Genomic DNA, 22,053 nt, shown 5'->3' on the forward strand with positions numbered 1-22,053 from the left:
TAATCCCCTGCACCACCACTACACACACACACACACACACACACACACACACACACACAGCCACACAAAAGCAAACAAACAAAACAAACAAAAAACAACAACAACAAAAACACCTCAAACCCACACACAAATCACCTGGATACTAGAGTTACAGTTTGTGTGGAAGGGTCTAGAGTTTTGGGCAGGATATAATTTACAACTCAGATTAATTTTACAGTAAAGGCAAGGTGTTCATAACTTGGAAAAAATCAGTGATCATGGCGTTCCCTTCATTTTCTTAAATATGCAGTAACTCTTAACACATTTACTCTTAATTCGTGTCTTCAGAGTTAATGAATATTGTCCAGAGTTTAAAAAAGATTTTTTCTTAACAGCTTGACTCTATTGTTGTGTTGTCAGTAGATCTGTATTTAAATCACTCAATAGGAGGAAGGTGGGAACTCTATATTAAGAGCTCAATAAAAGGAATAGAAAATCCCAGCTCCTGTAAAAGAAATGTTTTAATGTAGTAAGATTCTTTGTGTTTCAAAATAGGTGAATAAAGGGAAAGTGATGCCTTGACCTGCTTAGATTGTCTCCCCTAAAAAGGTCTAAGAAGAAAACTAAGTAGCCCCATATTGTACCTTCCTTACCATAACAGCCTGAGGAAAAATGGTATCGGGACAGAAAGCAAAGTGTAGGAATAAGTTGGTAATTTGTAACATGGCAAAACCTAAGTGGTGATGTTCTTTAATTGTCAGCAACCTCATATAGTCCAATCTGGAAGGAGGGTTTACAGATTAATGACAACATGTGCAGGCTACATAAATTACTCAGGTTAATTGAAACTAAAAGAGATTCTGAGGAACTTTTTAAACGTTTAGAGAAGACAGGAGAACAGATGGCATGATGGCAAATGGAGTTCATTGTGTAGAAGTGCAAGGGGATGCATTTTGGAAGGAGTATTTTGAACTAATTGTAACTACACAAAAAACAGTAGTTTACATTAGTTGAAAAATACTTCCAAGCTCTTATTTAATTTTCTTGTATCTATACATGGTTAAGAAAAATGGATTAAAAATCTGTGTATTGTACCTGCGGTAGAACAAATTAACCAAGATACTGGAATGTAGAGGAAGCAGAAAGAGAAACATCAGAAGTGTAACGTTTTTTATGATGGTGATAGTCAGCCACCTTGAACAAAGTCCCTGTTGCTCCATCAGAAAAAGGAATATAGCAGAAATAGTAATCCCCAAATAGACAAAAGCATTGTATGGAAACAATTTGCACATGAAGGTGGACTGAAAGCTGAAGGAAAGAAACTACTGAGTGAGATGTCTAGGAAGAGTGGTATACAAGTAGTGGAGAGAATGATTACGGGACTTCACTGATCTTTTCATTATTACAGGAGCAAAAAAATATTCAACACAGTTGAAAGTCAGAAGATGCTAAAACAGACAGTGCTACCTTCACACACAATTACTAGTCTGGAAAGCTTTTTGACATTGGGTATAATATCGCTTGAAGTGCAGCTTGATAAATGTCAGAGTCAGCCCAACAGGACACTAGTGAAGAGTAGTTGCAGTCTTCTCATCCTTGCACATCTCTTTTCCTCCTCCAGTCATTCCTCAGGGATTAGTTTTGTGTCTCTGAGTTGAATTAGCTAGTCACTGTCTCTGAATTTACTAACATGGTGAAGGGTCGGATGAATGTCAGAGCAATGAAAGGTACAGAGAAGGAGGTGCTGAGAGCTCTCTTTCAGCAGCAGGGAGCTGTTAGATTGCTTCAGCCCATCTCATTATCCTTCACGGGAGAAAAAAGGATTATATGCCTAAATAGGTTAAAAGACATGGTTACTTTAGTTTACACTGTGACCATGAAAGCTTGCTTGTCTTCTAATTCATGGAATTAGAAAGAAATATATAATATAGGCAATATATTCTGCAAGTGTGAATGATCTTTTTTTTCTTTTCATTTTTATTTATTTATTTCCTATGGCTACCAGACTCACCATGTACAGATCTGACACTTCTTATTTTTCAAATATTCATTGCTTTAATTGCATGAGTCAGATTTGGACTAATTATAAACTCAGCTTCATATACAACCATCTGCCAAAATTACCATCTGTAACAATTCAGTCTGTAGTTTTGAGAAAAGGAAAACCCTTTGAAATATATTGTATCTGAACTCCAATTACTTACTGAAGTAATGACAGCTGAGACATTTATGCTGAAAGATCTTTCTTTCAGCATATGAGTATGAATGGTTAGAACTCGTAAAATTTTATGCAGTGCTGACACATGTAGATCTAGACACTGAAAGATGGTGGAGTTTCCATGGAGCAACCCTGAAAGATACTCATGTACTTCAACATCAGCAGGAATAGGCATTTAAAAATATTTATTTCCCATTGTTGGATTGAATAGGAATTCAAAATATACTTGAAGTTTTTGATGCAGTCACTGACTTTTTATGTTCCAGAAAACATTTTGATCAGTCCCATCTTATCCCATTACTTTTTGCCATTTTCAATTTACATTGTTCTGGAGTGACTTTATATAGTGCTTCAAATTCCTAAAATGGCTGTTTTGGCAATTTGCTTTCTGTAAAACATAAATATATCTCATGAAAATAATTTCAGGAAGAACTTTTAAAATTAATAATGGCAAGATATATTTTAGTATATGATGAAAAATGAGTTGATGTTCATTTTCTGTGGTAAGAAGATCCGCTGTTGAAATAATAATCATTTAGATATTTTCGACATATGGAAGTGTTTTCAATTTAGAGTGAAATGTTAAAAAAAAAAAGTAAAAAAAAAAAAAAAGTGTAGTTGATCTTACTAATGTCCAAGTTAATAGCTTTAGGACAGGGCATAATGTATTTGTAATTCCAGCTTGCTGAGGTAAATGGCTTATTGCCTTCTCAGCTCTTACGTTGTCTTATAAGCACACTTAAATGTTTTGAAGATTAGTTTCCAATCTGATGTGTCAGTTGTCTGCAGTCACACAAACTGTAACTTCAAGGCATTTGAGATTAATCTCATCCATCAGTGTATCACTTCAGATAAACTTTCTTTTCACAAAAGATATAGGTTAGTTCTTAATGTCCTTATATTCTAATAGCGGTGTGAATGTAAGGTTGTGTTATTCTTTCACAGATCATTACCTTAAATCTAAATTGTTCGCTATGGTTTTGATTATGTATAGGAAAGCATCTGATTCAAATTATGCAGGAACTAAAAAGCTGTGTAAGAGCTTAGAGTATTTTTTGGAAGTAGAATTGTTTACCAGGTTGCTTTCATAAATGAGAGAATTGAGTTGAAATCAAGATTTTAAATTTAAAAAGTGTTGTTGTTGTTGTTATTTTTCCCCGCCAGGAAACAACTTCAAATCTGGCTTTGTTTTACTCAGTTTTATTTGGAAATAACTGAGATAAACTTGCGTGAATCTCATAAACCATTTCTTGAAGCATTCCTAATGAATGCATCTCAGTTTGCCAGGTGCAGTTATAGGAAGAAGCAAAAAGTCAAAACCTACTGGAATCTTGCTAAATAGGTCCAGGAAGAATATAAGCCTATCAGTGTCATTTCTGTTGGGCTCATTGAAACTACATTTGATTTTTGACAAATGTGAGTCATTTGTTTCATGTTTTTGAATGATAAAGTTTAAACAGACTTTTCCCAAGGTGGTATAATGACAGACCTTCTGGTTAGTTACCTACTATATCAAAAAACACAATGTAAATGAAAACAAAACAAAAAAAAAGCAAAACAAAAAAAAATAGTATTTTTTATAGTGACAAATAAGTTCAACTTTCAAAGTCCTTTTTTTCTTTTTTTTTTTTTTTTTTCTGCCTCTTCTGCTAATTTTGGTGACTTAGAAACAAAGCCAAATGATGCCACTTTCATTTTTTACTTTTGTTGATTTTTAGTATGCTGGCTTTTAAATGGCTTGCCTGTAGGGGCTTTGATTTTTTTCCAACAGAAAAATTATCTTCCAGAAAATTCCTTAAGTTTTTGTAAAAAAATGACTATAGATTACTGTTGAAATGTATGCAGTGGCTGTTTTGGGGGCAGGAAGCCTACTTCATTTCCTAACAAGTAGTTTCTTGCAAACAGAACACTGTGGAAAGTTATTTATTGGCTTTAAAACTCATACTGTTTCTAACAAACTATGCAGTGCTGTGTTAGATTTTCCTCTAATATGCACATATGGAACATACTAGGTCTTTTATTGACTTTGCATAGTGTTTTGTACACAAGAAGACTGTAAAAGTCTGTGTTAAATCTGTAAACCCACATTTCTGAATCATGAACAGTATATAGGACATAAATGGACATGATGTCCAAAAGGCAAACTTATTGGTAAAAATAAATAAATAAATTGTGAGGAGTAGAAACTGAAATTTCACCGTGAAGAACACGACCTGGCCCAATTCCTGCACCTGAGATTTGTAATGGCAGTCCTTCATCCTGTGGTAAAATATTACATGGATACTTTTCAGCATTGTGACACACTCCAAGGTAATTATGTGGGTTTGGGACAGTATTTAAAAAAGTATCTTTTGAATTCTGAAAGAGTAGATAACAGCTTTTATTACTTACTTATGTTCAAAGGTTCAAGTATCACTACTGATGATGGAAGGAAACCTAAAATAACCCTTAAGTATTCCCCCAAAGATCCAGGATTTAAAGCAGCTGAAAACTTGAATAACCTTCTTTTGTCAATGATGTAATTACTGTTGAAAAATGTCACTGCAGGTTTGTCCAAATATCTGATTTGTTTACTTAAAAAAAAAAAAATCTTCTAAATGCAAGATCAGTTTCCTCACCAACATTTTACAAGAGAAAAATGTATGTTATGTCATAATTTGAAGTTATCAACTGAGTCTTTGGGGGATCAAAGTGAAAACTCAGCTCTGGTGCACAAAAATTTCCTGTTCCAGGCCTTTTTAAGTTGTTGCAGGTGCTACTGCCTGGAATATATCCAAAGAAACTAGCTTTTGTGTGAGTAAATTAGGAATACATTTTATGTCAGCTGTTATTTATCAATAGAAGAAAAAGCTCTGACTAATGAGAGGCAATCCCATTTAAAAGTTGCGTGACATAAAGTGTTGATTTTAAGTTGTTAGCTTTTCTTCAAATCATAAGCAACCACCTGGCTGGATACTGCATCCACTGTAATTGCAGTAACAATGCTCTGTGAGACGTAAGGCAATTCTCTATTTACATTTGCTGGAGGGGAAATCCTGTGAAACTAAGGCACTATACAGAGTAAATCAATAAAATTTGAGATCTGGGAGAAGGTGAGAGGAAGTGAATGGTTGGTTTGTTTTCCATGAGTCTTTTTTATTTTTATTTTTTTATATTGCCTCCATGTAATCTAGTACTGGCAGTCATACAGGCTTGTTAACAAGGCATAATGAAGACTCAGATAGGGTTGATATGAAGAAATATATCAAGGGAACAAACTGAAAAGATGGAGGTATAACTACATAAGCAAAGGAGCAGTGTTGCCATGAGAACACAGTGATATAAACTGCCATCAGTACACCCAAATTGGACAGTGTAAAACCATGAGAACAGTGAAGATCTGGAACAAATTCCCAAGACAGTTTTATCATTCCCTCCACTCCCACTTCACTCCTGCATTCCTTCCATTTGATATTATCCTGTCCTATTACAAATGTAAACTCTCCTCAGTATCAAAGGAGTGGGTTATCACTGCACTGTACCAGGTCAGTACTTATCCCAGGAGTTACCAGAAGCACACAGTGACTTTGACAGCTGACACCTGTTGTGGAGTTGGGCAAGTAAAACTGGTCAAGAGATTTAGGTGCCAGGAACCTAAATAGTTTGGTTGTCTGTTTGGAAGGACAGCCTAGACCTATCCCTGTATGTTGGAATACAGGTTACTTATAGGTATCATTTGCTTCAGTAATAGCAGAGGCAAGTGCTTTCTAAGATAGACTGCAGACTAACACGTTTACCTGATGTTGTTCATGAGATCTTCACAATGGCAGAATGACTGAGGAAAGCTGCTGGAGCTCAAACCCATACTATTTAGCATGATGTAGACCGTATCATTTGCAGCCACTGTTCCTCACCTTATTCCAAGTGCTCTTGTAGGCCACCAGTGTAGACATCAGCTGTAAAATGTCAGGAAGCTAATAGTCTCACAATATGTAGTACAATATCGATGTGACAAAATATTGTTCTTTTATTGTTCAGAGCTGTGAAAGCTTATTTTGGTATGGGCAGATCTGAGATATCCAAACAGTGTTCTTTAAAAGTAATACAATTAAGGTAGCTGGGTGAAACACACAATCTCAACTGCATTGACAACTAGTTTTAGTCTAAGTTGAGCAATTATCCTTTTATAATGAGGTCTCTGACTAAGATTTCTTATTGAGAGGGTCAGAGAAGTTAGTTCCAGATTTATATCCCTAGAAAGATACAGGGCCTGTCAGAGAAGTCATCAAAGTTATTCAGAGTTCAGAAACAAAATAGTGTATTTCTGAGACATGCCTTTGGTTTAGGCCAAGTTGGCAAATCTGTCATTTTTATTTTAAAATTATCCTGTACTTCCACAAGAGTGTATAAAATGTCAGAAAAAAAAAAAAAAAAAAAAAACACCTAGTACCCTTCTAATTTTGTGCAAGAATATTTTTTGTTCCTGTTTTTCTCTTTTCACAAGTTCAAATGTGAACTGAAACTCTTCAGATTTCTAGTGCAGCTAACTTTCTAGCAAAGTCTGTAGCCATGAAACACACTTAATCTGTTTTAGCTAATACTAATAATGAGCTACTAGGGAAGACAGAGACATTTTCATCATGTGCATGAGTTTCATTTTATGCCAAGTATCAAAATCATCAATGCTTGCATAATTTCACTGGTTTTTTTTGTTTGTTTGTTTGCTTTTTTGTTTTCTAATTTTGTCAGTGTAGAAGTTCTTCTAATCCAAATTCATTGCACTTTGTAGCAGATGGTAAGAATTAAAGATCCTATACAGAACTTCTGTAACAACTATTCTTCCATTTCCTTTATTGGAGCTTGAAATTTTAAGGTTAAAAGGGGTAGTCATGTATACATTTTCATTATAACTCCAACGAATATTCAAGAAAGTGATTTTTTTTTTTTCAGAAACTTGGCAACCAAACAAAACATCTTAAATAGATCTTTAAAAACAATCTTTAATTAAGCATTTTATTTAAGAGAATGTGTTTTCATTCCCTGAGGAAGTCAGATCATCCACCACCATACAATGTGAGAATCTTCTCCTCCCTGCCAAGATAATCTTTTATTTTACTTTGCCTTCCGCTTTCAATTACTTAATAATGTCTTTGGATTTATGCTAGAAAATTCTTTTGTAAGTTCCCAGGGGAAAAAAAAAAAAAAAAAAAAAAAAGACTACTTCCTCTTTGGAGTTTGTGGGAGGTTTTATTGAGTCAACTGAAGTCTGGTCTTCTGCTATTACTATTTGAATTTTGCAGGTATTTTGGATCTCTGTGTCTCCCTTAAAATAAGAAATAAATGTTGTTTTCTATTGCACTTCACTGGGAAAGAATAATGTAAAATTTCAGTACTGATCAGTGATGACTGTAATGGAACTTTACAAGGAAGAAAAAAAAAAATCTCTTGCTGGTACTTATGGCCTAAAAAGGCTATGCTATATACAGGACCTATGAAGTCCTCATAATCTCTGATTTTAACTTAACAGGAAGATTTCTTCCAAAATACATCTTTTGTTATTATTATTTTTTTAGCCTTTCTTCGTATTTAAATGTTTCTGTACATAGAACTCTTGGTTTTTGGCAGAATTAGAATGCCATCTGATGGATGAAAATCAGTAAATATTTATATATATTTATATATATATTTATATATATATTATATTATATTATTATATATATAATATATATATATATTAATTATATAATATTATATATAATATATAATATTATATATTATTTTTATATTATAATTTATATATTATATATTATTATATTATTATATATATAATATATATAATATATCATATATTATATTATATTATATTTATATATTTTATTTAAATATTTATACTCTGTTAGCATAAGCTTCAGAGGCAACATCCATATATTATTACCTGTCTCTTGGTAACTTCACTTCCCAGTGTTTGGGAACCAAACAAACTGGCTGTCATCCAGGACAGATTTAGGTTGCAAGGAAACTGCCTGAATCCCTGATTGTCAAGTGAGATTAAATAGTGGACAAAATTTGTTATGGAACAGATAACATTTTTGAAGAGCCAAAGTCAACATTTTTAGGGTAGCCAAATATTTTACATAGGTATCCTTGGAGGGGTAGAAAATTAATAATTTATACATTAAAAACACTATTTTGTAGTCTACCAAATGCAATTACAAAATATCTGTATCGCATTGATTTGCAAGGCAAACTCTCTATCAGTCTACACTTCCTCTTGCTTATAATGTCCATCTCGGTTCTGGTTGAAACACAAAACCAAGCACAGCAGGATAGTGCCTTACTAAGTGCAAAAATAGCATATTGGCTGGAGCAGCCTGCTGCTTTTGCATCTGTCAAGAAGAGCTAGAAAGGATAAATGATGATAGCAATAGGCCTCAGTTTGCATGAAACAAAGTTGACACATTGTCTGAGGAGCTTCCTAGGTTTCCCAAGATCTGGATTGTGGGAAAGAATAGTGAGATTCATCATTTTCTCAGCACAATAAGACCTTGTATCCTAAAGTTGTCTATCTCAGGAAGAAGATGTTCATATCTTTGCAGAACTAGGGAATGGTTTCTCCTTCTGACTCAGGAACATAGTGAAGAAAAGGTAGTTCTATATTAGCGTTCAGCAGGTTTAGAATATTTTTATCCCTTGACTCAAATAGAGTGATTTCTGATTCATTGACAGTGTAGCTTGGAAGGAAACAAGGTTTATAAGCATCTGGATACAGCAACTGGCTTTTCCTTTTCACATGCAACTGGTGGAGTCCAGCAAGTGCCACTTTGGCATTCTGCCATCTAATGGACAATTAGCTGAAAAATACTGGTTTTATCAGTTGTCATTAGGCATTCCTGAAGTCACCCACTGGAAAATAAGTGAATCTGTAAAGGTTAGGGGGAAGAGTTTTTATGGTTGGGAACTTTATGGAAAGTCAAATATAGGATGTTACACATAAATGAAACAGCTATGAAAGCAGGTTGCCTGCTCAATTCATCTGAATGTAAGGGGCAAGAGTACCTTTTCCTACTTATGTTTGTAACAATAACTCATTAATTTCCTTCCTCTTTACCCCCTATAGTACATTCGTGTCATGTATTTTGGATAGTATATGCAGAATTAGGTAGAAAAGTTTTCTGCATTTTTTAACTAACTGGATATATGTTCCAATATCCAATGTCTAAAGAACTTCACAGCTTACTCAGCAAGAGTAACTGGTCTTTCTGTAGCCTCTGTTTAAATCAGAATCCAAATAAGTCGCATTGATGCTCTCTAATGAATTTTGTTTACTTTTATCATCATTCTCCCTACTACATCAATGTTGAAAAAATGAAGAATAATATCAGTCACTAGAAAAGTATGCATCTGCTTTTTGTAATCATAACAAAGCATTTAGGGCGTGATCCAGAGATTCCTAGTTGTCTCATCCCAGCAGGGTGACTCACTTAGCTGGAGATAGGCTCCGTTTTGTTCAATGGACTGCCAAAAGGTTGTTCAAGAAAACTCTCATGTTGACTGGGGAGCTTCCCAGAAGTCAGGGTGCCCAGATGGAGTAGCATGTGCAAGACGAGGATACACATAAACGTTCTGATGCCTGTGCAGTGAATGTGTGTGTGTGTTTTTGTTTTTTTTTTCCCCCTCCTCTACATAACAATTTTCCAGTGTAAAATGCACAATTTTTCTGAAAAAAAAGGGGGGGAGGGGGGAAGAGAGGGGGAAGCAGTTAGAAATACTTGTGTATCCCCATTTTTCTCCTTCTAATGAGGAAGATGTCACAGGTGGAAAAGTACCTTCTTTGGTAATTAGGAGGTAGACACCATACAAACAGATCCCAGTTCCTGTGAGCTGAAATTACTGTGGTTGGTGGAAATTTATCCTAGATCTGCCACTCGTTAGTGACCACCTTAATCTATAGGCTATTATACTCTGTGAGACTAGTACCAGCCTTCTGAAGGACAGTAAAGGTTGCATACTGGACTTAGTGCTATGCATTATTCAGCATTCATGCAATGGCTCCTCTAACTACACTGAAGTTATCTCCTAGGTACCTGAGAGTATGTAGGAAATTTTCCAGTTCAAAACTTATTTGCCAAAATTAGTTGGTTAAAAACAGTTTTTCCATGTCTTTGTCTCTAACACAGCTAAATAACTACCTACATTAGTAGGCATATCAAATATTTATTGTACTTTTATGCTTCTGGATACTTTTTTTTGTGAAAAAAAAAGAAGGCAAGAAAGATCTTTTCTTCCTATTTTCATTTTCTGTTTGTATCTTATTACAAAAGGCTTTTTAAGATATGAACATTAAGTTAGCTATCCATTTTTTAGGTACAAACATTAAGTTAGCTATCCATGACTGACAAACCGATGCTGTCTATAGCAGAGGTTCACAAGCTGTGCCTCAGCAAAGCAGCATGAACAAAGCTGCCTGAGGAGCCAATATTAAGAGATGTTCCTACCCCAGCACTAAAAGAAATAAAACAAACAAACAAACAAACAAAAACATTTGGAAAGGTTGGCTCAGGGTGAATTCTGTTCTACATTGTCAGCTAACCCTGCTTCAGCTGTGTCTTATTTGTGGTTAATTGGTTTACTCAAGAAACTGGAGTGAAAAGTTCTGTGGCTAACTTGCTCTGAATGCAAGAAATTGTAAAATGTAGAACCTGTTCATCTGTGCAGTTGTTATCTCTTCCTGTGCTTAATTATTTTTTCATTTTATTATTTCCATTTGTTTTTGATGATTTCTTCCTAGTTATAATTAAAATTGTTTTCAGTATGAACTACATATTTGGAAATATCCAGACTTGCCAATGTTTTACTTATTTAGCAATATGTTTTTCCCCTTTCTGCTTTTTCACTTAAGAATCTAGCTGCACATTAACCAGGGTAATTGAATATCTTTGATATCAAACTGTGAAAAAGTTGCAAAGACATTCATTCATCAGCCTTTGTCAACACTCCAGATCATAAGCGAACGGCCTGAATGAAAAAGTTGTTGATTTACAACTGAAAGGACAGCCTTCAACACACTGGATTGCTAGCTAGGCTTCTAAAAAGCTGTTAATTGAAATTATAGATTGTGGCAATGATAAAAATCTTTTGCAGAATGATCAGACGTGTATAATACAAATTTTTAATTTGAATTATCCTTGCTAGTCTAATCATTACGTTTTTATTTTCCCCTTTCCAAAAGCAACTTTTGGAAATCTCTTAAATTCAGCATTTAAGAGATTTCAGAACATGAAAACTATTGAATAACACTGACTTTTTTGAAACTAATATAGAACAAGGCCCTGTGGTATAGGGGTGCTTATGATAGGTAATGTGATGATGTGTGATTAAATCCTGTGGCCAGCTTTGAAAATACCATTTTAGCTGAGAAGTAATTATAAATGGAAATCTGTTATGACTGTTGTGTGGGTAACTCATTTATGCTTAGTAAAGTGTAAAACTGGAATCTCTATTTATAAAGCTGTTGTTTAAGCTTCCCTTTTGTTCTGCCTTTGATTTAATTCAGTCTATTCAAGTTTTGCTCAAACAGCAGGTTTGGTCATTCGTAAATAACACAGAAATAGCGTAGCTTTTTGATCTCTTCAGTCCTTACGAACAATGTGGCTATAGGCATGTGTAATATAAATATTTCGTAAGTGCAAATAATTAAAAGATTTTGGATGATAGACATGTTGAAACTAGCAGTATTTTTCAGACCTTCAGTTCCTGTTGGATGACATAGGACAAATAAGCAAGAAAAGCCTCAAATCATCTCAAAATTTACAACACATTTGTTTTTAATAGCAGTTATAAAAATGACTGTGTTTTTAAATCCCATTACTTCCCTGGGCCAAAAAACATTGCGTTCTTATTGATTTGCATAATTACGAAATAAGTAGAGATTTTTAAACTTCATTTATGGATTGTCCTTTTGCATCACAAAGTATGAAAATTGACAAGATGCATCAGAGCTCTAGTTTTATTTAGAATGTGCTGCTGTTTGTTTTCATATTACTGAGTTGATCTGGAAAACAAACAAACAAACAACACACTATTTTGAATGAATGAATTTTGTTACTTTTCTGATTTTTAGATTGTTAGGTCAAATTCTGTGCTATGATGCTGACACAAGTCAGAGAACAAATTCCGTCTTCCTTTACTTACTTCTATCTTTCTCAATTCTGAAGAACCAAATAAAGATATCAGTGACTTCTGGCATGGACTCCATCTCCAAAGAACAAATCAGTAAAACGTCCCTTATCCTCGGGAAGTGTAATTGTTAGTGACTGTTTAACTCTGAAGATAAAACAATACATATATATATATAATATACATATTTATTACATATATATTATGTATATGTATATTACTTGAAAACAGTATAGCTAGTCCATTTTATTATCCAAATCTATTGTCTTTTCTACAATTTTGTACAAAAAAATTGCAGTGGGAAAATAGTCTCTTAACTGAGGTCCCCTTTGGTTTCCTCTTCAATTCTGCAACTTATGTGAAGAGGGGAAGATGTTTCTCTGACCACTTAAAGCTAGTTCTCTTCCTAAGCTTTGAGCTCATATACACAAATTTTGCAAGGAGCTCTCAAAGGTCCTTTCAGAGACTGACAGCATCCTGGTCACTTCCATATGCAAAATAGAGAGCAGAGAAACAAACACAATGAGGTTGGCCAAATTACTCAAGAGGAGGAAAATCAGCAGAATTAGGCCCCCACATTCCAAGTCTCACTACCCTTTCATCAGAAAGCCAGAAATAGACACAGAGTTGTTGTCTTTTGTGTCTCTAACATCACTCTGAGCCTGAGAGCTTCATCTCCCAAGAGCTTGGATTGTTTCTGTTTGCACAATTTCAAAGCTTCGTATGGTGTATTTTTTTTTTTAAGAGTATTAGGTACCTCACTTCACACTACTTCTACTATTTTCTCCCAGTGATTATTTGTACAAATATAACCAGGCATTTCTGCTGTCTCTGTGTATGGGTACTCACTCTTCCATGGTTTCGTAATTAGCTGTATCAGAAAGCTGGCCTGCTTGAAGGAGAGTGCAGAGTAACAAGAATGGAAGTTGACTGCTTGTTACAGCTTACTCAGCCATCTCACTAGTGACAGCGTGGGAGAAGAGAAGGCAAGAGGCCAGACTATCCTTTTCAGCTGCAGCCCACACTGAAGTTTTGCCTAAATAAGTCAGAAAGCCATAGTCTAAGAAAGCAATTGACAAGTTTTACTTGAGATATAAGATATATATAAGATTTAAGATAGAGAAGAGAGAGATTTACTTGTTGATTAACAATTCTGGGTAAAGTGCCTGGCACTGCTTCCTCATGTTAATAATGTACCTCCCAAGCAATCTTAATTTTCATGCTTCTTTAGCCCTTCTAGGTTACTCGAATGATATTCAGTACTTTAAATCTGTAATTTTATCTCTCTGCTTTTGTAGAGAACTTCATCCCTGCTGTTTGATTTGCTTTGGTTTTAAACTGAGGGGTGAAGAAGTCCAGGCTGAAGGTGTGAGCCTTCTACCTGATGCAGAGAACAGATGGGCCTGAGATATGTCACAATTCGTGCAGAAGCAAATGCTGGTCCCAGTCCTGCCCTTTTGGAGGCTTGGGAGCCTGCACAGGCAAATTTCATACTTGCAGTATATGTACACATCATTGACTCTTGCTGACAGCTTCAGTCAGCTGGCACAAGAAGCTTTATAACCAGAGGCAACTTTTGATTATCCATAACTTGGATGATTTAACATTCTGGAAATAAAGATCTACAGCTTAAACTTGGCACAGGTCTCCGTGGAAAACCAGCAAAGCAAAGGAACAGCAGAAGGTGATGGAAGTTCAGGCAAGGTAGACAAGGAGACACCCAGGCGCATCACAGCTAGTTCTAGTTATCTGTTCTGTCCAAATCTCACAAGCCTGTTTAAGTACATTACATTGTTCTTCCAGTAGGATTTAGTGAGAAAGGTAGTTTCAAAGCCAAGCTACTGCTCCTGATAGGCCAGGGTATGTCACTTAGAAAAAAAAGTATGGTATTGCTGTTTGAGACCTCAGTATTTGGGCAGAGTCCAGTTATGGTTTTGCTTACAGTTTAAGTTTGTAAATGTAATGGCTGTGATAAAAACTTTTGCCTTTTATCTTGCTGTGGTCTGTTACCATTTTGTTCCTTGTCATCCATTATCACATTAGAGACACAGGTTTATTGAATACTTTATCAGATGATAGACAAGCATTTAGTTAGTTTTATGTTGATGATGAAGAATATAGTGATTTTTTCTCTTCTTTGGTATCTGTTAACTTTGCAGAATCTTACCTAGGCAATTAAGTCCAGCAGGATTCTGTGCAAGCAATCTGATGGCTCAATAAGAAATTTTCCATTATTACTCTAAAGAAGCTTTCTTCCAGAAAAGATCAATTAAGTGCATTTCTGTGGACCCCTGCCATACTGCAGCAGTATGAGTACATGCTCATGAAAGATGAAAAGTATTGTTGCATCTTGACTTCATATATGAAAAGCATTACTACAGTCTCTTATTACTTCATGTTTGGAGATTGCTCACTTTTTTATTTTTCATTTTTTATTTTTTTATTAAATATAGACTTGGATTATCACTTGCTTTTGTCTTCAACTACTCCTACTTAATCCTCTTGTCAAAGCCCAAAGTTCCTGCGGGAATCCAGTGACAGATGATGTAAATGACATTGCAAAATTGGTAAGTAGCTTTTATTTTAAATTATTCTTTATGTTAAACAATAATCACTGGATAATGGCCTTACATTTTTAAGGAAAGTTAACAAATCTAGATTAGAACTAGAGAAATACTTAAAAAAAAAATCCATTAACATCTGTCACTTGATCAAAACCAAAACCTTTATTGCAGAGAATGGAAAATAGTTTCAGTGTGTATAACAGGTGATTTCTTTGACCAATTTAGAATATATATATGTATGTGTTTTTTTGTCTCCAAACTCCCATAAAAACTGTCAAAAGTTTTGATTCCTCACACATTCTTTGGGAACAGACTGTTTCCCATGTAGATGAAAGACTGCTGCCTTTGTGTTGTTGACATGTAGGGAGTAGACTGATGACAAACAAAATGAAAATGAAACACAAGTCTCTACCTTAGTTTTATGGGAAACTTGTGCCATATATAAAAAATAATGTGATATTAAATATCTTTGTGGCAATCAAAGCAATAATGACTGAACAACTCTTATAATCTTAGGTGTGAGTAGGCTACAAAGAATATTCTATATTTCTGTTTCCACTTGCATTGTCATACCAAGAAGTTTAAATCTGAAGGATTGACAGCTGCCTCTGTAAATCAACTTAAGTACATTTTAACTGTTACTTAGCTGAACACTGCATTCACCTGAAAAACTGCATCTTCATGTGTGAAGTCAGTTGGTGTTTAACTCCACTGAAGTCATTGATTATGTTGACTTACAGTACCACAGGATCTAGCACCAGTGTTTTTAAGAAATATTATGTACTGAACATTTAAAAAGCATACCTGCACTTACATATTGTCTTCAGCTGAAAATTATGGCTGTGTTGTGGAGAAACAGTTTCAAGACTGGAGTTCGTGCTATCAGACACTTAATTTGGAGTCCCTTGCATTTGCTGCCAGTGCAATGTTCTTAACTTGTTTTCTTTGGGCGTTGTTATATGCATTGGCACATAGTGCAAATCTCTGGGAGTCCTCTATAGTCCTTCTCAAATGCTTACTGCTTCACATTAGTCCCTTTAGGCATAAGTCTGAAGTATTGGCATGTTTTTTCAAGATAATATTTCATCTCCTGAAAGAGTATTAAGCTTTGATTTAAAACTGTTGAAAGCATGACAGAACAACAAAAATCCTGTGAGGGCTGATGAAATTGTCTGGGACAAGGTTAGCAATAACTTTTTGTCAATTATATATCCATAGAACACATGATTTGACTTTCCCTTTAGTACAATTTAAACTTCAAGTATGTATAAATACAGATAACAAAAATTTGTCTGCAGCTTGAGCAATCACACTTTCCTTTTATGATATATTATGACATACACCTAATACTACAAAAATCAAGTTTTTTTTTTGTTTTGACTGTGATTTTTCCATATCATATTCCTGCATCTTCCTCCTGTCTAGTCCAGCAACTGCAGCTCTTGCAAATACCCCTGCAGTGCTGTTTCCATACCCCCACCCTCCTTCATACCTTCTTGCCTCTCTCCATATACAACTTTATTGCTAGTTCCCTCCCATGGCCACTGGGCATGAGGCCTACCTGGGCAATGTTCTGAGCTCCTACCAGGCTCATATCCCCTTTTACTTGGGCTGCTGGCTGAAAGGAAGAAGTTCACATGGCGAATGTTTTGGTGCATGTGCACTGCTTGTCCTGGAAGAAAAACCCCGCCTACTGTCTGGCTTGCACTGCCCTTCTGATGCTGCCAAGACTGAGCAGAATGCAGCTGGGCTGACCTCTGCCACTCCTCAGTGAAGATGCAGTACTGTTGTTCTCCTGACTTACCTATATGCCTTTCATATCTCTTTATAGAATGCAAAATTTTGGTGAAGTTAGCTAAAAGCTTCAAAGATATTTTGGGTGTCAGAAATAACAGACAGATGCAGAGAATGCCAAGGCTGAACGCCAGACACCTGAGTTCTCTTTGTTTTAAACTTGTGTTTGAAAATGTTTTGATGAGACTCTGTTTCCCTGTTTTGTCTGTGTATATTAATATTTGCATGGATTTTTTTTTTTTTTTTTTTTTGTGCAGAAATAATTTCTATAAAGCCTGAACTGAAGAGATAATGTGGAAATAACTGTAGGATCTTAAATTTAGCACAAGAACTCTTGGTTTTAATTAGACTGACTAGTTTTATAAGAGAAGCAGAAACTCACAGAGAATGCTGACTAACCATATTATCTAGCTGAAAAGCACACTGTTATTCCTAATACTGTTAAAACTATATTTGATATACATTTGTTATCAAATTTTTGGCAGAAAATCATGGCTGCATCATGAAGCTTTCATCACTGAAAGCAACAATGTCTACCTGAACTCCTAAATGATCTTTTCTTCCCATCCCACTTCTATTAGTCTTAGTAAGTGTCTACATAAACCACTGTGTGCGCGCTGTGGAATGGTTCCTGAATCACTTTAAAAAAAAAAAATTCTAGCCTAGGTGCTGGCATTCTCAACATGGCTATGTACATTTGGTATGGGTAAACGTCTGTAGTTCTTCTAATACCTGGAGCAGACCACTGATAATTGTAGCATTTCTGCATAGCACTGTATTTTACTATATTAGCATATCTGGATTAATTAAAGAGAAACATTGTTTTCAGAATGGATGGATAGCAATAGATTTGGAAACAGGTTTTCAAGAAGTATTTGTTTTGTATTTATGATTTTTTTAATGTTATATGGAGTATATCCTTAGTATATACCATATGGGCTCCAACATGTTTGCTTAAAAATTTAGTTCAGGCACGGCCTATGACTCTTGTAAATTACTATAAATATTTTCTACCACATCTGCATTTTGAAACAAAATATGCTGATTGAATTGAGAAATGATATTCTGAAGATTTAAGTCTTCAGCGTTAGACATAGCCTCCATAGGTGACTGAGTTCTTTATAGGTCTTTATAGATCTATTTCTTCACTGATCCAAAGAGTTTATGCCAGTAGAATATTGTGCCTTTAATCACTTTCTTCCCCTTTCACACTGAGAACAAAGTGTAGGGCTTCCCAGAAGGAGCTGGGGATTTCACAGAAGCTAATATTATTGTATGTACTGTTACTGCCCATAGTTATTGTGATGTTATTATACAAAGGCTTTTAGTAGATCTTTATCATGCTTGCTGAGAGCAATATGGCAGTCATTTCTACAGGCTTTATTCTTGGCCACACTGGCATATTCTCTGGACTCTTTTGTTCAAAGTCATGTGTCTAGTTCAGTATCTGTGTGAGATAACTTACTGTTCAGCAGTAATACTCAGGTACCATCATTTATCTTAGGATGTTGGCCTGTCTTCCTCACAAACATTCAGACATCAGCTTAGATTCTGTATGGACTGAATCTTCCACATGGGAGGGTTATGAACTCTTCATCTCCCCCAGATGTTATCCTTTCCTGGGCCTTTTTCTTCTCACTGTAAAGTAATAACACTCTATCTCCCCAGCTATTCAGGTCTATAATAAAGGTGTCCATTTTGGCTCTTGCCACTTCTCAAATGCTTATTAAGTTCACTTCTAATGCCTTTTTTTTTTTTTCCCGTCATAAAAGGAAAAAATTGTTTATGTATCTTTCTGTATATACAAAAACATCTTTCTTCCAGATTCTTTAGTGAATTAAAATCCAGTCTACTGAAAAGTCTTTTTCTGGCTTCAGCCTCTATAATTTTGCCCTCTGTCTGTTCATCATGCTGTTCTGACAATATATCTTCTACTTATTTCCCTCAAGCTGTTTATCTTTTGTTTTATGATCAATGGCAAGCTTCTTGGTTTGTCTTCAAAGGCACTATCTACACTGCCTGTGAAGTTGTAACACATTCCGGCTTTGCACACTTGTTGTAGCATCTCCTAAATATTTCCTGGTTTCTTGTGGCTGTGTTCTGTTAAACTATCGTATTCCAGGAACATGAGAAGAACATTCCCCAGTCAACACTTTCTGTGAATATAAATCAGGCATGTCTACTAAGCCAATGCTGGTGGAGAATAAATAAGACACACTGTGCAGTGACTGAAAATGTGGTTCATTAGCTTAATCAACTTTATGTTGAATAAGAAACTCAGGACAGATGTATGGTGTAACTTGCTTTCAGTGGTGTTAAACTGTATTTTCACTAGCATCATACTAGACTCTTAGCAAAAGCTATAATCAGAAAGGAGGAAGAGATTTGATAAAATTAAGGTTTCTGAATATTAACAAACTGAAGACCAAAACAGACTATTAATACAAAAATTGCTTGTAGTATTTTCTGTAAGATTACATTTATTGAAATCTTTATAATATATTTTTGTAGTATGTAGAAGGTGTCCTAAATAAAATCATTTTAAGAAGAAAAGAACAATTCAACAATCTTTTTATTTTTAAATAGAAAGAACTTTAAAAGAACATAGTTTCATACCTATAGAGAATTAAGGTATTTAGAGAGTATTCATTCTGCATCACTAATCATTTGAACTGCTGCCTCTTTTTTAATGAAGGTGTCTGGAGGAAAACACATTACTTGATGAACAAATGTTCTGTATTATAAAACTGTAATTGCAACACCTGTCGGTAAAGCCTGTCCCCATTGTTCTTTTCAGCATAGTAAGTCAGCATAAAGCTATGGTACTACATTACTGTAATTGTGGCTTTGATTTTGCATAAGAATTAAGCAGTTGTTCAGTGTATAGTGTATATGTTTGTTAAATATGAATATCAAGCCTAAATATAAGTAGAATTTTTACTGAGCTATGGAGCGCATATACAGCGTACCTACGTATTACGGGTTCATTCATTAACAATATTTAAAGTATTCACCTCTTCTTCTGTGATCTACTTCTCTAAAATATTTTCTTTTTCTTCTGAATTTTGGCAGCCCAAACAATACTCAGCATTAACTAACCAGACTGTTCAAGATGTTGTTTCAAACACCTTGCTTTCACATTGCATCTTTGCTGGAAATGTGTACTTTACACTCTGCAACATTTATTTTTAAATGAATCCAACTCTACTGAGTGAAGGGGTTAAAAAAAAAAAAAAAGAAAAAAGAAAAAAAAAAAAGGGATCCAGTGTTTTTATCCTGTGCAGATAATCTGCCGCTATGGATGTAAGAAGTATGAACGGAAATCGTTAACATGTTGTCTTAAGCCAAATGATAAAGATTTAATTAACTGCTTCATTAGTAGATGAGGTAAAGTAGATTGCAGAGATGATGGACAGAAAGTGGAAGCTCCTGCAGAAAAAGAAAAGCTGAGGATGCAAAGAGGGAAGAAGCAGATGTATTCAAGATGGGAAAAAAAATGGGAATGATGATGAGAGAAATGAGAGAAATGGAAAAAGAAAGTAAGTTTTTCCATCATGTGCCTCTGAATAAAGAAGGAATCATTTACAACAGCAAATGGTAATATTTACTGTAGACTTACTTTATCGTTGATCTCCATATAAAAAATAGTGATATTTAAGCTTGTTTCCATAAAATTTCCAAGAGCAGTAACCCTCATATCAAAGCGCTTGACTGCAGACATAGGTTACCTCTCCTCTGTTCTGCTGTTGTGGTTGAAACCACTTTTACATCTTTTTTTATCTCCCCATCTATGTTTTCATGAGCATATTTCAAAAAGTATATTTGGGTTATGCAATGTTAACAGTGCTGTATTAAATACTCAAACCTCTGTATGTCAAAAGGAATCTTACATTCCCCAGTTTGAGATTTTGTTACACCTAGGAATATAGAACTTAATATTGCTTTTATATGAATTTAAAGACTTAAGTTCCCTGTTCTTCATGTCTGGAAAGAATATTTTGTTCTCAGAGCCTGATAAAATTTCTACAACTATACCAACCACTAAATCAGAGAAATTTGGTGGACACTTTAATTGCAGTGTAGGGTTATTTTTGTTGTACATGTTACTTTCCAAGACTATCATAAAAAATGTTACTCTTTTATAAAACAAGGAAGATTATGCAGGCAGGTGTTTTGTTACCCCCCCAGATTTGTCACTGTACTTTAGGCCTTGTGTAAGGGAACTGAAAGGCTGTTCCAGAGCTCAGGAAGTTTCAAGGACAGTCATGTTTCATCCTCCTTTGCTCAGACAGCTCACAGCCCTTTTGTCCATTGTGCTGTTCCTTGTTGGGAACTGCAGCAGCCAGCCACCTTGCTCAGAGCTGGTACGCAGAATACTTTCTGGCTTTGTGCACAGGTGCAAAACATGTGTACAGCCATGTTTGACCCTTTTTTGGCCCATACTGTCATTCCTGCATAAGGATAATTCCACAGTTAAAAAGCAAGTGGTTAGTTTTGGATTGGTGGTTGGCCTTCAACAAAATATCAAGATTCATTTCAGGAAAGCAAGACAGCTGAAATGCACAGCTTTAGTTCATACATGTTCTTCACTCTTACATCAGGGGCTCTACCCTGTTTGCTGTGAGTGAATTGGGAAGTCAAACTGGTACTCAAATTTAACTCCCTCACTTTGACTAAGCTCTCATCTTTTACCATCAGCAGAGCATCTGGCATGTGGAGTTCAATCAATAAAACTTTAACAAGTTGTTATGTCTTGAGGTAGGGCATGTACTTTGTGTTTGACACCTTCCCCCCTCACTGATCTTCATTTTTAATAATAAGTTCAAAAATATCTTTTCTGATTCACAGTCTGTCAAGAAAAAAAATATCTGAGACTGAGCTCTGTTCTCCAGCTTTGTTTGAGGAGCTGTAAGAGCTCTTGGGCAGTTACATTTTTTAGCTATGCACGAAAAAGTGCTTGACAGGCTCTGATGTCAGTAAAGTAGATTGTATACATAATGCATATCAATTCTTGTAGTGTTCATTGATTTGGAACAAATTTAATCTTCCAGTGACCTTTCTTAAAGAACAGTAGTTTTGCTGACATTGCTAAGTACTGAATCCCACTAGAGTGAGTAGGGGAAACTTTGCACATAGAGTAGCATCTTCATTATCTTTGCTGGTTGAAGTGCTGCTAATCCTACCTCTCTAGGCAAGCAAAGGAAGCTGGAAAGAAACTGCATTATCTATTAATGTATTATAATGTCAGGGTGGTTTTAGAGCAAGAAAAAAAGTGTGGATAAGAATTTAGAATAAATCAGAGAGTTTCAAGATGCTCTAAAGAAAGAACAAATGCATTGCAAT

General features: G+C 35.2%; 1 protein-coding gene across 4 annotated transcripts in view; it reads left to right on the forward strand.

The window, feature by feature from the left end:
• Nucleotides 1-22,053, forward strand: part of KITLG (KIT ligand) — a 58,531-nt gene that overhangs the window by 11,889 nt on the left and 24,589 nt on the right. For all 4 annotated transcript variants that reach the window (XM_066995471.1, XM_066995473.1, XM_013182657.3 and 1 more), the window contains exon 2: nt 14,806-14,919. In XM_066995471.1, coding sequence (XP_066851572.1) covers nt 14,806-14,919 — 114 coding nt within the window. The remainder of the gene's footprint in view (nt 1-14,805; nt 14,920-22,053) is intronic.

This window comes from Anser cygnoides, chromosome 1, assembly GCF_040182565.1.
Source record: "Anser cygnoides isolate HZ-2024a breed goose chromosome 1, Taihu_goose_T2T_genome, whole genome shotgun sequence".
Lineage (NCBI taxonomy): Eukaryota > Metazoa > Chordata > Aves > Anseriformes > Anatidae > Anser > Anser cygnoides.